Below are 17,272 nucleotides of genomic sequence, written 5' to 3'. Positions count from 1 at the left end.
TGATACAGCATTAAGAATTTTGCTACTGAAATGTGTTTAATGTAAATATGCTGTCAGATACCCTTCAGGTAATTGACAAGAGCAGATGATTAGCAGTGTTCTCAATAGTGTTTTTGCATAATCTTACATTTTGACAGAACTCTTCAGCGGCTTTTTATTGTCAGTGCTCTGCAATCAGTAATACTTTTTCCTTGACATTTACTTTGTCATTATAAATCTTGTAAGTGGTCATTTAACTTGTTCAGTATGCATGTAAGAATATCATTACTAACACGTTTGAAAAAATGTCTTCCTGTTGAGGAACTATTCTGAAAGTAAACTTAAAAAACCTTAAATGAAGTAGGTTGATGAGTGACTTTATGAAATAAATACCTGTCTGTGAGCATGTTCTTGCGCATTTCGAGGATGATTTAAAAATCACTTTCTTATTGAACATTCACATGTAAGTCATCAAATTCAACAGGGTTGTTGGATTTTTTTTAATCTGGTATTTTTTTTAATTTAATACTATTTTTCAGTTATGCTCATTTACATCTAACTGACCAAAATTAAACTCTTATGATCCATAAGCATTCATAATTACATACTGCATGTAACGTTAATAGTCAATATAATAAACCTTCATCTTTATTGAAGCATCTCTTGTTTCTACAGCAGTTCTTTAATCTATCTCAATAGATTTCTAGTGTACAGCTCATATAGATTTGGTCAGTGACAAGGGTTAGAGTAGTCTTGTAGAACATTTACTTGTAGCTGTGAAAAGCCCACATTCATCAGAGGATTAGGTCGATCAGATTGTACCAGGATCAATGGAAGGACTGTGTGATCCCTCTTAGGCTGTAATGTGTTCACCTTCTTTGGAGAGAATTCACATACACACACATTTCTCTGTCTTAAAGCCATTTATCTCAGAATGTCAAATTGCAATAATTAACCATTATTGATCTTAAATTCAATTAACTTCATTAACACAGGTCATGATGAGGGTGCTTGTAAGGGAAAGGCTCTTGACAAGTGTCTTTTCTTATATGACATTGAATGTTCACAATCGTGGCTATAAACTATTCATATTGTGCCACAGGAACATCTTTTAAAAATGACAAGAGTTTGGTTGGTGGCTTTGAAGCAACATTTTAATCCCTTCCCCCTCATCTTCTAGTTCTCAGGGTTTTCCAGCAAATTTTCTATTCAGGAATCAGTGAACCATTTGTTTCCAGCACGTAATCTTAGTGTGGTATTATAGCAAACCCCACCTATTCAAATACCCTTCAGTTCAATAGCTAGTGCTAGATAGAGACTCATTTACAAAAGTGTATGTTAGTATAGTTAGCAAAAGAGTGAAATGAATAGTCAGTGCTTCTTTTTGCTATACATACAAAACAAGTTGGGGACATCTCATAGAGGTAATCCTTAGAATCTCTGCTTTCTCCAGGTCCTAAGATTCATATTGCAGTCAACAGTTGTTTTTCTTAAATGAGGGCTGAATAAAAACTGTGAAAGGACACAAAGGTTTGTTGGCCCACAGTGAACTCCTTTTTTTCATGGAGAAACATCATTATAAGTACAAGTTCACAATAGCTGAAATTGTGATTGAAATAATTTGGATTTCTACTATACCATTCATACAGTTGTATGGAGTTTATTGTAAGGAGGCACTGCAGCCAAAATAGCCATTGAAACTACTGTATAAAGGACTTCAATGGGAATTTCAAGTCTGCGAGAAAAATGAAGGATCAGGTTGAAGCCCTTCTGGTACATTTTGAATGTCTTAAGTAGTCATGATCATTTACGAATAAATCTCCAAGTAGAATGACTCACTGTAATATACTGAAGCATTTTAGGTGAAAACTTGCTTTTTAAAAACTTCACAACAAAGGCTGCAGCTCCAGAGATGTGTGTTGAAATTAGTATAGTTAAACACAAATACAAAGCCAGTGTTCTGGTTACTGTAAAACTTGTAAGACGTGAACAGATTAGGAGCAGCCAGAGATGTGGGAAGATTACAGAAAGTAAGGTGTAAGATATTATTGTTTTTTCTTCTTAGTCTAAAAAAAATGCTAAACCATAATCAGAAGACAGAAATGTGGATAAAGAGAAATCACAACATCAGTTTTGTTCAGAAACAGATTTCTGTGACAATTAAATGGTCATTTTGTCACTACATTTGCTATTTCCACTCCACTATACAAAGCATTTACTGAAAAGAGGCAGGGCAGAAGCAGAATGGTTTGATTACTGCATTTGAAGAAACTAAAGTTCCCTTACAACATCTGTTTGCTCAGTGAAGGATTATAATAATTAAGAGCTATTAGAGCCATATTGAGAACTTTTATGCTCATGCCTGCTTATCCTGGAGTTGGCTGTGAATCTTGTATTAGTTTGTTGAATGCCCTGTGTGCTTTTCAGTGATTAAAAGATGCCACCCAAATGCTGATATCAAGCAGAGATTGTGTCGCTGTGTGTTTTAGTACCAATTCATACAGAGAGTTTGGCTTCGTCTTACCAGGATGTTGATAGTGACTTTTATTTAAAAAAAACCTACAAACAACCAGCAAAGAAATATATTTATCTTTTGAGGATTCTGGTAAATATTTTTGTCTATTTGAGGAAATGGTAATTCTGTGCTTGGAGAAATTCTAGAGAGCCCAAAAACCAATTTACCTCCCAAATCAAAATGGGGGTCGAAGCATAACATAAATCTGTTTTCTCTGCTTATGAACATCTATTTCCCGCTGTAGTATGTGTTTGCATGGAGTGGAAGCTAACAAGTCTGTAGCGCTTCACACCAAGCAACTGTCTTGGAAACCAACGGAAAAACCAGTTTTGTCTTACTTAGAGTGGATTCCATTTATTCACGATGAATAATTTATACAGCAAATGTAGGTGGCTTTCTTCTGTTACTAATGCACATACTAATTGTATTTGTTAAGTTTATGTGAATGTTTTCAGACTATGGGGCTACTTGTGAACTGTTTACTTCAACAGTTTGTGCCTGGCTCTTGACTCCCCGGTGGCGGTTCCCCCTCCTCCGTGGCTGGTTAGCAGACCCGTAACCTCCCGATGGACAGTGAGGAGCTTTACGCTCCCGCACGTGACGTTCATTTGTAACTTCGGTGTACCTGCAGGAAGGGCATCCCTTCCCCAGGGATGGGGAGGGGTCGGGAGGGGAGGAGGAGGAGGGTGCTACATGAACGTTGATGACGCGGGAACACCAAGACCCTGAACTGACTCAGGCCGAGCAGCGGTTGGGAATTCCCAACGGGTGCTCGCAGTCCCTGTTACTCATTTGCCTACTTGACCTCGTCCTGATGGTGCTTGTGAAAGGTGGTTTATGTTGTGACAGGGAAGGCCAAGAAGTTTTTTCTTCTCCTTTTTCAGCAGGATCAGCCAGACATTCCAGGCTTATGCTCACAGGGACTGTTAAAATCTCTGCTTCCCCTGGAGTGCAAAGGGGGGAGGAGATTGATTGCACAAAATACCATAGCAAGGAAGGTCCTCTTGTCCTCGTGGGAGTCCGTAGTGTTTCTCAGCCCTTCCACTTGATTACCGTGATTCTGCATTGCTTCTGGTAAGCAACTGTGGGCACACACAGTGAAACATGAACTGTTCCCCAGCTTCTCTACAGCTGTGGTACTTTTGGAAGTCAGTTGTATTGTGTGTGTGACTGCAAATTTAGGACAAAACCCATAAAAATCTGTTTGTCCTGACCAGGCAAAGTCTCTGAACTGTCCCGTTAAGTTTCACTTCTAACTGTACAATAATGACATCTGAAGGCAAGTTTTAAGTGAGAAAGTCTCTACACTTTTTGTCATTATACATGGGAGTAACTTGGACCTTGGGTCTCACTTAATGTTTTTTTAAACTTCATATTCCTTCTTGTCAAAAACTTCTTGTAGAAGGCGGCAGATGAACTCTCCAAGTGAGACAAATCTCAGACCGATCCTCACACAACCCTACCCATAGATGAGTACACTGCAGTGTGATAGGATCGTGTGCTGTTCTCCACGTTAGAAAGAAGTGCTGTTATGTTTCACGGGTGGATAATTTGAGCAGATTTTAGAAGAACCCTGCTCAGCAGGTTGAATTCAAGGAGTTTAGGCCTCGGGCAGAAATCAAGGCGAGCACAGCTTCGGAGGAGAGAGGCATGATCCATCATGTTACATCTCCAGCGTGGTTCTGGTAGAGCAGGCGTTCACAGCTTACCTGAAGTCCTCCTCTGCACTGGGAGCAGAAAGCTCTTTGGAGGAGAGTTGTGACAATACTTCTCCTTACTTCAGAAACCTTTCCTGTTTTCCCCATTGTGAAAAGAAGTTTGCTGGCAGTCTGCAGATTCAGCATTTATTGGATCCCAGCAGCTTGGCTCAGAGAAGATTTGTAACCGCAGACTCTGGCTTGTGCACAGCAGATGCACCCATGGGTATTTCACTGGGTATTTTATCCTTAATAATTGTTTAAGCTGAAAACTGGCAATTATTTTCAATTATACAAATATATTGTACTCAAACACACTGTGAAGTAGCATAGGAACAGAAACACAAACTTAAGCCATCTTCTCATGTTTTGTGTAAATAGCTGAATTATGTATATGAACCTACAGGAGTTACAGGCTCCTTTACTTGTCTTCTTGTCTGGCACTAGGCAAGTAATTTTTAACTTCTTTGGATTTCCAGGTTTGCAGCTATAAACTATGGATAAGAATGTTTCTTCCACAGGGCTGCTGTGAAGAATAAGACACTCGTGGAAGCTTTTGAACACCTCAGTAGAACGACACTGTCCAATAACACTAAGTTGCTTCTAAGCCATCATTTAATATTATGGCATCCTGTTTTATTAAGTGTGTATTTAATGAAGGAGATGATACATAAATGTGAGCTTTGCATAGGAATCTCTCATGTAACAAACATCTAAACAGTATTTGGTTTCAGAAAAACTAATGCCTCCCTTATCAGCATTAGTAGCAATTTTTGGAACGTTTTCTCTCTTCATTTGTAGGGGGCCTGTACAATACTTTTCATATGGCATCATAAAGTCTAAAGTGAATGAGACCTGAATCCTGTACCCTTCTTTAAACTACACTAAAACCAGGGGAGTTTGGAATACAGTGACATGAGGACGAGGTGCCTGCTGTAGACTGGCTTTGTTCTGCACTGAGATGGCCCACATCTTAACGGCATATAAACTTACTTCTTGTTATCAACTCTTCACTGTGTTTTCTTGTCCATGTAATTCTCAACTCTTAACGCTTAGAGTTGATTTGAGCTCTCTGAGGTTGCTCCAAATGTGATACCAGTCCTGGATGCTGGATCAGAGCAGCTGGCTAGCTTCCTCTGGCCTGTTTCTGAGCTCTCTGTGGCAGACAGCTGCAGTATTTTCAGGAAAGAACAAACACAAGTACACTTCAAAGTTTCTAGTGCCTGATGTTAGCCACCCCGTAGATTGGCATGCTTTGTCACATCCATCCACACTGATTCCCAGTAATGTAATACTGCGCTATTATTGACATGAAAAGGCTGCAGATTTATCAACATACAAAAATTCCAGCTAAACAAGCATTAATCATGCACATCACATCCAATTAACATGTTCAAAATTAATATTCTTGACCTTGCCAGTGGGCAGAATCATCAGTCTTGCAGTAGAATCGTACTCTGGTGCGAGGTGCCAGCGACTTCAGCCAATGTGCGAGAGAAGTGCTGACCTCTCCACTTGGAAATAACATTTCTCTCCCATAATAGACAGTCCTGCCTCTATGAAACAGAACCTTTGACCTTTCTAACAGGAATAATGTCCCTGTCAAGGTGCTGGGTAATCAGTATTGCCATGCCTGTTTAGAGACAGTGTTGTCATTTGCCACTGTTGTAAACAGGGCAGCCACTCCTACCTCCCATTTCTATCGCCTAATGAGGAATATGCTAACATCTCTGCCAAGTAGTGAGGTCTCAAATACAGTTTCAGTTACATGTGAATTATCAGTCAGTCTCGGTATGGAAATAGCTCATGTTGTGGGTGAAATGTTTGCTTTCTTCCTGTAAGTGGAAGGCCTGCGGAGTGGGAGTTTTCTAACAGACTAATATAACTCTTTTATATGCCTTCATTTGCATTAGGTCTTTGATTGACTCCATCCACTGAGCTGGTTTTCTCTTGCCTCTGTTCATTAATTTTGTGAGTAAGGTTCATTGGCACAGTCAAATCATCTCCGTGCTGCAGCTTCTCTGTTGGCTTTCTCCGGACTTGTGTTCAGACTGAGCCCTCTCTTAACTCTGAATGGTCCCACCGAAACTGGGGGCTCTCTGAGGTGTTTTCATCGATTACTTACATCTTAAAAATTAAATATTCTGGTTATTTCTCAGGTTCCCGGTGTCTGCTTTAAAACAGAATGGGAATGCTATGTAGGAAAAGGCTCTGCGCTGTGGCAGGAGCAGCCTTCTCGCAGCACTGTGCTTCATCTTGGGGAGCAGGGGGGGTATCAGGCTGCAGAGAGAGATTTGCTGGCCGAATCCTGCTCACGGCTCCACGTCATGATCTGTTCTGATCCTTTTTCCCTTTTTCTTTTTGACTGGGAATGTAATATTCACCCCGTAAGCATTGGGAGCGTTCCTGCTCCCAATCTCGTTCTGCTGTTCTCTTTTTTTCGAGTGTGAAATATATATATGCGTTCAGGATTTTTAAGGGGTGAGAAGATTTTTCAAGATGCACTCAAAATCAGATGGTTTGGGAAATGACCGTTAGTATTACACAATGATTTCAAACCATGCATAAATAAATAATAAAGCTGGTTGTATTTTTTTTTTTACTGAAAATCTATTTGGTTGAAGCCAAAATATTTCCAAGGAACAGAGTGGTTTTGATAAACTTTTGTAGTTAAGCGTTTTTTCATGCGAGAAGAGTATTTGAATGTTTTGGTACTTTTTCAAGCAAAGAGCTTATATACTAGTTTAAATATACCCCAGTAAGCTAATTAAAATAAAAGGAAAAAGTCTTGGCAAAAAAACATGATTAAAACAAGACATTTCAAAAGTATCAGAATGAAATATTTGGATAGATCAGAGCCAAAATATATGGTCTCAGATGCATTTTTCAGGAAATAGGGGAAGAACTGTGCAATTAATTGGTTTTTGGAGAACAGTAAAATACGCCTTTAATGATACAGTTTTGTATTCCAAACGGTCTCAAGGAGGTGTGTGTCTGACCACGTTACTGGGTGGATGTTGCCATGGAAGGGACGAAAACCATGCGATGTTTTTCCTCTTTCTGCTGAAGGGGACCTCTAGCAGTCGGGGTCCGAGCCAGTAGCTTTTGTGCCAGTGGGCATCTCAGAAGATTCCTGAGTTTGGCCCAGGACATCAGTAGAGTAGCAGCTGGTTTAGCCGCTTAGGACTTCCTCTGCCTGTAGAAAGGTAGTGGACTGGTGATATTTCTCTGCTTCTGCATAGGAGATCTCTGGTGTCTGTGCAGAGCCAGGTATATGAGTTTTTTAGTGTATATACAGTAAGTAGATCATTTGGGGCAGTGATGGATCACAATTTATTTCCACTGGCAAAGAAATGATCCATAGCTCAGTTATGAAGGTAATTCCCTCTTGTGTGGAAATGAATTGCATTATACCACAGCTTGTATTGAAATCAAATGTGTTAATTTCATTATTACCTAGCAGTTTAGTTAATAATTATAACAAATATTAATGAGGGAACTGTCTGCTCTCGGCCTCTCTGTGGCTGTACCTGCAATGGGTTTCTGAATCCTTTTGATATCCTCATCTTCTCTAGAAACCGACGGCCACACCAGGGAACTGCTTTCCATATATTTGTATTTGTCAAATATTATGTCACAGTGACACCATCGCTCAACTTGCAGGCAATTTCCTGTGGGTTATGGTGCCCTTTGAGATGTAAACTAAAAACTTTTTCAAAAACTGTAATTGTTTTTCTTCTTGTACTCCGGAAAAACAAAAAACCCAGAGCCACCTAATTTCTTTCATTTCCATTCTTACTAACTTCTGCCATTAGAATTGCCTTTAAAGGTGTGGGGTTTTTTTTTTCCGTCAGACTTTGCTGTCGAGGCACTGAAGAACAATTTTACAAATGTCCTGCTGTTTCAAACATTTACTCTACACTTGAAAAATATCGAAGTATGAGGTTGGTTTTTTTTAAATAAGAAGGAGATAGCTGAGTAACAATGGGCTGGAGACTGTGCTTCTTAAAGACACTCTCTCCACCAGGCAGTGAAGCTCAGCGAAAAAAGTTTTTTACCATCACCGCCTGATTTTATTCTCTGCTCTCGTAGTCTCTTTGCTCTCCCTGTAGGGACTTAGCCAAACAAGGTATTTCTGTGCTACAGGCCTCCTTGTCCTTCCTTCTGTTGCAGTGAAGCTGTTACCTTCATCTGTACTCAGATGGAGTGTAGATCCTCTCTCTGCCCTGAGCAAGATCTGGTGGGGCAGGGAGGGATCGGAGATTCCCTTGGCTGCAGATGAGCTCCCTTCCACAAGTACCTGCGCTGAGTCCCGAACTCCCTGCTAGCGTGGGACTGAAGTTTGGCCTTAACCCTCTTTCCTCTTCTGTCCCACATGCTGGTAACAATTTAATTGGGTTTTCTGAGGAGGAAACGTGTCAGCCACCGTAAAGCTACCTTTAGCGGTATTGCAAAACCTTTGAGTATCTGCTGTCACGGGTTGGTCCAGGACTTGTTGGGTTGCCTTGCAGTGCCCTGAAGGCAAGTGATTCGGTGACTGGCCCTTGGAATAAGGAACTAGAAGCTACTGGCCTAAACTCCAGTTTAGAGCGGTGTTTTAAGTCTTCAGCTAAGGTACTTCCTTCATCATCTTCATCCCTTGCATGAATCTTTGGTCGAGGAAGTTGGGCATAATGTCACGTTTCATCCCTCCGCTCCTCGGTGCAGGGGAAAGAGCAGAAGGAGTTGTTCAAACCGTCAGTTTATCGAAGTTGCAGATTGCCGGGTTAAATTCCCTACTGTCGTTTGTGCCTCATTTCCCACATTTCTGGATCAAAGGCTGATGTCACAAGTTGGCTTCGCAACTTGAGCTCAGGAAGGAGAACAGCTATAGAGGAGGCAGCTCCTGGTTAACACGCAAATATGCTTGATAGTTGGTGAAAAGGGCAAAGAAAGCATGAAAGGTAAATAGATTTACATTTAAATGAGCCGCATGCTGGAGGTTTTCCCTGATGTAAAAGTCAGTCTCTAAAAAAAATGTGAGTGTGACAAGTGTTTCAGTCCAAACAAAATTCATAAGATTTCAGCAGTAAGAGAAATAAAAATGTAAAGAAGACCACACTAATTAGGGGCTCGATTTTGTGACCTCTGTCTGTGTTGGTGAGCACCGGTCCCTGGGAGCACTTTCCGTGGTGTGCAGGGACAGAGCCCAAGGCTTTGATATGTGCTCTGGTGGTGGGAACAGGTGGCACACGCTCACACTAGCACTTAGTGGACAAAAAAAGAGCGAAAGACAGGTACGCTTACAGAGTGCTTTGGTGTGCCATCTCAGCCCACAGGTGTGAGTGAGATCTTTAGAAGGTAGGCAGTGTGGCAATATACCTTGGATTTTCTTTACCTCAGAAAAAGGGAATTATTCTTCAGTTTCACAACAGAGGCAAAGGGACGGGAGTTGTAACAGAAAAACTGTTTCCACAAGGTGGAAAAGGGGTACATTTGCTTCCAAATCATCCGTTTTGTGCTGTCATTTTTCCCTTCCATCCTTCCGTATTTGTATCACTAGGATATGGCGTGGTTGAGAGGTAGTTGATAGCCAGTTGTTTACACATTATCAGTAGTTAAAATTTTTCAGCTCTAGAGAGTAATTTGAACTGCTTTGGTCGCCTTTGCTAAAGGTTTTCGTAGAGTTCAGAAACATGATGGAACAAGTAATTAATATGAAAAACAATCTCTACCATCCATAGGGGAGTGAAAATATTGAATGAAATCCACCTTGTCAGATTTTTTGTAGTAGTTTCATTGCAAGTATTTGCAGGATAGGCACTGATCCTTACTACAAATTGCCAACATGACTGTAATATACATGAAATAGTAATATATTTTCAAAATATTTTGAAAGAGCATAAAATAGAGCAAAACAGCACAGCTCTATTTCATTAGAGTACATATACTTGTTGTTAAAGCCTGATCTTTGTATCAGCGTCTTTGAAACATCTTGTAATAAAGTTTTTAAAATAATTCTTTCAAACTATGTTCTCCCAGATGTTAAAAATAGGGCCCTTGCTGCATGAATTTTCTGCATTGAAATTATCTGAGCTAAAATATCTAATCACTATTATGTGTTGCTCTTATGTGATATGTTTGCGCTTTCAAAGGTTTAACTTCTATTCTGAAGATCAGATTATAACTTTACATGCTTGGAGGAAGATTCACTACCATTCAGCCATGTGAAAGAACAGTAGTGGATATTTTGTATTGCCTAACTGAATGAAGAAATACTTCATGTGAAACTAAAAGCCTGATTTCATTGTTACTTGTAACAGTTGTTTTTTCTTTTGTGGTTTTCTGATAACATTTGAATGTATTTTCCCTGAAAGAAGTTTGCAAGGTTCAATATTGTATATGTGATATCTACCATACTGTTCTACATTTTTCACTCTGTAAAGTAGGTCTTTTTGGGGTGTAAACTATTATCTTCTCTGCACTATTGCCTGAATAAACAAGCTATAGATTATTCAATGTGTTTGAGATACCCACACATTCCAGATGTGTTGCAGAGAAGGTCAAAAGTCAAGTGTCTTCAACCATAGACTCTACTGGAAGAGAGACTCTAGTAGAGACTCTACTCTATTTGGGGTTTTTTTTTAGTTTGTAATTGTTTTTGTTGAGAGATTGCAAGTAAATTTTAAATTCTACTTAATACAGAACAGCCATATTCCATTTTTGCTTTCCTGCTTAGCTGTAAATTAATGCATTATATAGAAATAGATCATTTTGATCAGTTAATGATCCTTCTCTTAATGTTTTCATAGTTTTCTTGCCTGCGGGAAAAACTTAGGTAGGTTTAGTATACGTAGAATATGTGCACAGAAGCGCCATGGAAGAAAAAAACCCCAAATGTTTACTGTCAGTTCCCAACTATCCTATTCAGGAAGAGTATCTTAGATTTACATCACCAGTTGCATTAGTTGAGGGGGGAAAAAAAGACCGGATCCCTGTTGGGTGTCCGTGTAGCTTATGCTGAGTAAATATTGACAAAGTAGTCTAAAGAGCAAACACTTTGACATTTGTAAGGTCCACTGGAAGGTCTGGTATATATTTATACAGCAAGAATGAGTACAGAATACCAATTTTCTTGAACTAGCTCCTGACATAATTCTGCATGGGCTTTCTCATTGAGAAAGTTATGTTTAAATGTGAATGGGTCATTTGTTACACCCATAATGAATATCCTCAAATTGCTCTCAGTGAGTTGTTTCAAAAGGTTGCGTCACCTGCTTTTACCATCTCCTCCTCTAAAATTTGATACTACCAGTAATGAAAACTTAAAAAAAATCTCTTTTTTTGATTATTGTAACTGGGGATTTTTTTACTTTGTAGAAATTTTTGATGTTTGTTGTACTCTGTATTTATTAAAGATTGAGTCTCAAAACTGTAATGAGCAAAAAATGCTTGCTTAATTTATATTGTGAATCTGTCTGTTAAGAAATGCATTAGGGGTAGGAGAAGCATAAGACATATTAATTGACAGACAGGAACTGCTGTCTCTGAGGTTGATACAAGTAATTTATTACTTTAGAAATGAATGCCACCTCCAGAATGTGCTTCATTAATTTCAAATTTAGTTTTAATTTCAAGCTGTTGCCCCTTGAGAAGAATAAGGTGGCAAATTATGTTTGAAGAGCAGATTTTTTTCTTGCTCTGAAGAAACACTAAATTTTAACTGTTTAATTTTACAAATAAGTACACTCCTTTGGCTAAAACACTTAAGCAAAAGTATGATCAGCAGAAACTAACTTGTATTTTCTTCTCTTCGTAATAGCCTATGTTTCAGACGAACTAAAAGCAGCAGCACTGGTGGAAGAAGATGTGGAACCTGATGAAAATGCAGTTGATGGGGAGCCTTCAGCAAAGTATGCATGTCCAGAAAAAGACTTCAGTAAGAACTGCCAAAGCTACCAAAACTCTCCAGCAGCTGAATTTTCTAGCCATGAAATGGACAGTGAGTCACATATCAGTGAGACAAGTGACCGCATGGCAGACTTTGAGAGCAGCTCTATTAAAAACGAGGAAGAGAGCAAGGAGGTTTCGATACCACTGGAAGACTCTACTGTATCTGATAGTTTAGAACAAATGAAAGCTGTATATAATAACTTCCTCTCCAATTCCTACTGGTCCAATCTCAATTTGAACCTTCACCAGCCGATTTCAGAAAAGAACAATGGTAGCAGCAGCAGTAGCAGCAGCAGCAGTAGCAGTTGTGGAAGTGGCAGCTTTGACTGGCACCAGACTGCCATGGCTAAAACACTGCAGCAAGTTTCTCAGAGCAGAATTCTTCCTGAACCGAGTCTTTTTAGCACAGTTCAATTGTACAGACAAAGCAGTAAGCTTTATGGCTCTATATTTACTGGAGCCAGTAAATTCCGCTGTAAAGACTGCAGCGCTGCCTATGATACTTTAGTAGAATTAACAGTGCACATGAATGAAACGGGACATTATCGAGATGACAACCATGAAACTGATAACAATAACCCCAAAAGATGGTCCAAACCACGTAAACGTTCTTTGCTTGAAATGGAAGGGAAAGAAGATGCCCAGAAAGTATTAAAGTGTATGTACTGTGGTCATTCATTTGAATCTCTTCAGGATTTGAGTGTTCATATGATCAAAACAAAACACTACCAAAAAGTGCCTCTGAAGGAACCTGTTACACCTGTAGCAGCAAAAATCATCCCAGCTACTAGAAAGAAAGCATCACTGGAGCTTGAACTTCCAAGTTCTCCAGACTCCACAGGTGGGACACCAAAAGCAACAATCTCGGATACCAACGATGCACTTCAAAAGAATTCTAATCCTTACATTACGCCAAATAATCGCTATGGTCACCAGAACGGTGCCAGCTATGCCTGGCACTTTGAGGCGAGGAAATCTCAAATTCTGAAGTGCATGGAGTGCGGAAGTTCACATGACACTCTGCAGGAACTCACGGCTCACATGATGGTGACGGGACATTTTATTAAAGTCACCAACTCTGCCATGAAAAAAGGGAAGCCAATTATAGAAGCCCCAGCAACACCAACAATAACGTCCTTAGTAGATGAGAAAGTCCAGTCTGTGCCACTAGCTGCCACCACTTTTACGTCTCCTTCCAATACACCTTCTAGTGTTTCCCCTAAATTAAATGTTGAAATAAAAAAAGAAGTAGATAAAGAAAGAGGCAGTGCTGATGACAAAATGAAAGACAAAGAAAAGTCAAGTGAAGATGAGGAGAAGTATGATATCTCCTCAAAATACCATTACTTGACTGAAAATGACCTAGAAGAAAGCCCTAAGGGGGGATTAGATATATTGAAGTCTTTGGAAAACACAGTTACATCAGCTATAAACAAAGCCCAGAATGGCACGCCAAGCTGGGGTGGCTACCCCAGCATTCATGCTGCCTATCAGCTGCCTAATATGATGAAGCTGTCACTGGGTTCATCTGGGAAGAGTACACCATTAAAACCTATGTTTGGAAACAGTGACCTAGTGTCACCAACTAAAAACCAGCCCTTGGTGTCTCCACCAAGCAGTCAGACCTCACCCGTGCCAAAAACAAACTTCCATGCCATGGAAGAGTTGGTAAAGAAAGTCACCGAGAAGGTGGCTAAAGTGGAGGAAAAAATGAAGGAGCCGGAAGGAAAGCTTTCTCCAATGAAGCGTGCGACGCCTTCGCCATGCAGTAGTGAAGTCAGTGAACCCCTTAAGATGGAGTCCTCCAATGATGGTGGCTTCAAAAGCCAGCAGAACAGCCCAGTCCCTCAGAGAGATGGTTGCAAGGATAGTCCAACTGTAGAACCTGTGGAAAACGGGAAGGAGCCTGTGAAGTCCATCGTAAGTTCTTTGAGCAGCAGCACAGCTATCATTACTGATCATCCTCCCGAACAGCCATTTGTAAATCCATTAAGTGCACTGCAATCTGTCATGAATATTCACCTTGGGAAGGCAGCAAAGCCGTCTTTGCCCGCTTTGGATCCAATGAGCATGCTTTTTAAAATGAGCAACAGTTTGGCGGAAAAGGCTGCAGTGGCCACCCCACCTCTACAGTCCAAAAAAACAGACCACTTAGACCGTTATTTTTATCATGTCAACAATGACCAACCCATAGATTTGACGAAAGGCAAGAGTGACAAAAGCTGCTCTTTGGGTTCAGCGCTTTTGTCATCCACATCGACATCTTCTGCATCTTCTTCATCTACAGTGACAACAGCAAAGACATCTGCAGTCGTGTCATTCATGTCAAACTCGCCGCTACGCGAGAATGCCTTGTCAGATATATCTGATATGCTGAAGAACCTGACAGAAAGTCACACATCAAAATCTTCCACACCTTCCAGCATATCTGAGAAATCTGACATTGATGGTACCACAATAGAGGAACCAGAAGAGAGTACACCAGCTCAGAAAAGGAAGGGACGTCAGTCTAACTGGAACCCTCAGCACTTGCTCATATTGCAGGCCCAGTTTGCAGCTAGTTTACGGCAGACTTCAGAGGGGAAATACATCATGTCAGACTTGAGCCCTCAAGAAAGAATGCACATTTCCAGGTTTACGGGACTTTCAATGACCACAATTAGCCACTGGCTAGCCAATGTGAAATACCAGCTCCGAAGGACGGGGGGAACTAAGTTCCTTAAAAATTTGGACACTGGGCACCCAGTGTTCTTTTGTAATGACTGTGCTTCACAGATCAGAACTCCTTCAACTTATATCAGTCATCTTGAATCGCATCTGGGTTTCAGGTTAAGAGACTTGTCCAAACTGTCCAGTGAACAGATTAACAATCAGATAGCACAAGCAAAGTCACCGTCTGAAAAACTGGTGACGTCCTCTCCAGAGGAAGATATCGGAACTTCTTATCAGTGCAAACTTTGTAACAGGACTTTTGCAAGCAAGCATGCTGTTAAACTTCATCTTAGTAAAACACATGGGAAGTCACCAGAGGATCATCTTCTGTATGTTTCAGAGTTAGAGAAGCAGTAGCATTTGCTTTTGATTAAAATAACTGTAATTTGCTTTGAGGAAAACTGTCAAAGACGCCTTAAAGCTACTGTTTAGTTCTTGGCACATGTTCTTATTTTAACTCCAGAGTCGCTCTGGGCTGAACTGTTTTGTATAACTGTACAGTGTTTAAATAGAGGTGCATAATCAGCTGTTGTTACTGGTAAAATATGAAGGTTAAAATGCAGTGGTAAGTGTTTGGAACTTTGTGTAAATTGGATTTAGTTGCTGTGCATCCCTCTGATGCATCAAGCTGCATGCATTAACAGACAGTTTAATTAAGCATTTATAACTAATTCTGGTGCACTTTTTTCATGTGACCTAAGTGTGCTGGTATTTCTCACCCTATAATCTTTAGCCCTCTGAGTACTTTGAAGCACTTTTGCATTAATTTGGTAAAAATGTATGGATATGGTTTTTTTAAACCCTTACCAGCTTAGTTCCGATTACTAATATGAACCTCCATTTATGCAGAGGTGGCTCACACCTTGAAATTTAAAAATATAATTTTCACATTGAAACATAGATGTATATATTGTATAGATTTCAAAATCTCTTATGGAAAATGTGATTGTGGTTAATGCCATTTTCTTTTTCTTCAGCATTTTTAGCAACAGTGGGTTTTGTACCTGATAAGCTCCAGGTATAAACTGTACCTATATATAGTGTATATTTCATTTTTTAGATCTAACAGTTTTTCTTTTAACATCCAAACATTGTAAATTATATGATGAAAGATACCACAGATAGCATTTATAAAGTATTCAGAAACATTATTCTTAAAGCAAAGTATGTTTTGTTTTGTTTTGCTATACAGTACATCTATATTAATAGAGGTTCATGTTTAAATTATACATATTTATTAGTGTTGCTATCTTTTTTCTTTTTTTTTTTTTTTTTTTTAAAACCGTCTGAAGAAACAGAAGCCACGGACTGCATTCCTGGCATGCATTCTAACTGTTTTGCACAACATGACTTTTAAAGGTATTTATTAGTAAAAAAAAAAAAAAAATAAAAAAAAAATCAAAATAAACTCAGTGCTCAAAGGGTTAAATCTATTTGAAAAACTTGTACTGTATTTCCTAAACATTGATAAAGCCTTTAAAATGTTTGTACTGTAATACTTTGCTTAAAAGTTATGAGGCATTCTGTGATATAACCTCTTTTACTTATTTATAAGCGCTCTTGGTTGTTATTTCCTATTGTAGAATGCCTTTTTATTTCAATTGGTAACTTTCTGTTTTGTTCTGCCTAATTATTCTCCCAAGATTCCATACTGCAGCTTTATCTTTAGGCATATGAAAGGTAACCCGTGGTTACCAGCACACTAAGTGATTCTGTTCGTCTCCATTTTTGGCAGTTAATTTGCAGAAGTAACTGACAGCTGACACCATATGAGAATCTATGTATAAAATATTGGCATGTAAACAGCACAGACACTGTAATGCACTCTGTGCCCTGTTTTGTTGTTGACAATGAAGCACCATTATATGACTCTTCATATAACCTTTTTTTCTACAGCAGCATTAAAATTGTCTTTTTGCTATAATTTTGTGTTGCGTTCACAATTATGTCTGAAATGTGCTACGACTAACGAGCACATTAAAATTAAATTGTATGCTATCTGTTTATGACTGAAGCTTGAGTAGGTTTCTTCATCTGCCAGGTGCTGGCAGTCAAAAGCTGCACATAAATCACTGGAGTTTTAGTGAACTTTAGCATTTAAAGAGCAGGGTAGCACTTATTCAAAGGCTGCATTAACAGATTTTTTTTTTCCCCCAGAAAAGATAAATGAGCATTATAACTCCTTTTTAAACATCAGGTAAAGCTGACTGTGAAGATGGGGTTTATAAGCAACGTGTGGCAAAGCAAATAGGTGGTTTGCTGTGCTGTGTATTCAGACCCAGGCAGATACTGCTGCTCGCACACGTTTCCCCTGAAGGTACTGAGCGCAGTCTGCAGGTTGCACTGGTGTGCATTTCACGGCTTAGAGAATACCTTTCCTTCTACCCAACATTTTAAAATGACAGGAGAAGGAACCTGAGGCCGACAACTTAAACTT

At 39.5% G+C, this 17,272-nt stretch overlaps 1 protein-coding gene across 3 annotated transcripts in view; it reads left to right on the top strand.

Annotated features, from left to right (window-relative positions):
• Positions 1-15,971, top strand: part of TSHZ3 (teashirt zinc finger homeobox 3) — a 65,979-nt gene extending 50,008 nt beyond the window's left edge. For all 3 annotated transcript variants that reach the window (XM_049804652.1, XM_049804649.1, XM_049804651.1), the window contains one exon: positions 11,993-15,971. In XM_049804652.1, the coding sequence (XP_049660609.1) occupies positions 11,993-15,192 (3,200 nt within the window). In that variant the 3' untranslated portion in view covers positions 15,193-15,971. The remainder of the gene's footprint in view (positions 1-11,992) is intronic.
• Positions 15,972-17,272: the final 1,301 nt, after the last annotated feature.

The sequence above is a fragment of the Accipiter gentilis genome, chromosome 7 (assembly GCF_929443795.1).
Source record: "Accipiter gentilis chromosome 7, bAccGen1.1, whole genome shotgun sequence".
NCBI lineage: Eukaryota > Metazoa > Chordata > Aves > Accipitriformes > Accipitridae > Astur > Astur gentilis.
The sequence above is the reverse complement of the archived record's forward strand: the minus strand, read 5'-3'. Positions and strand labels throughout refer to the sequence as shown.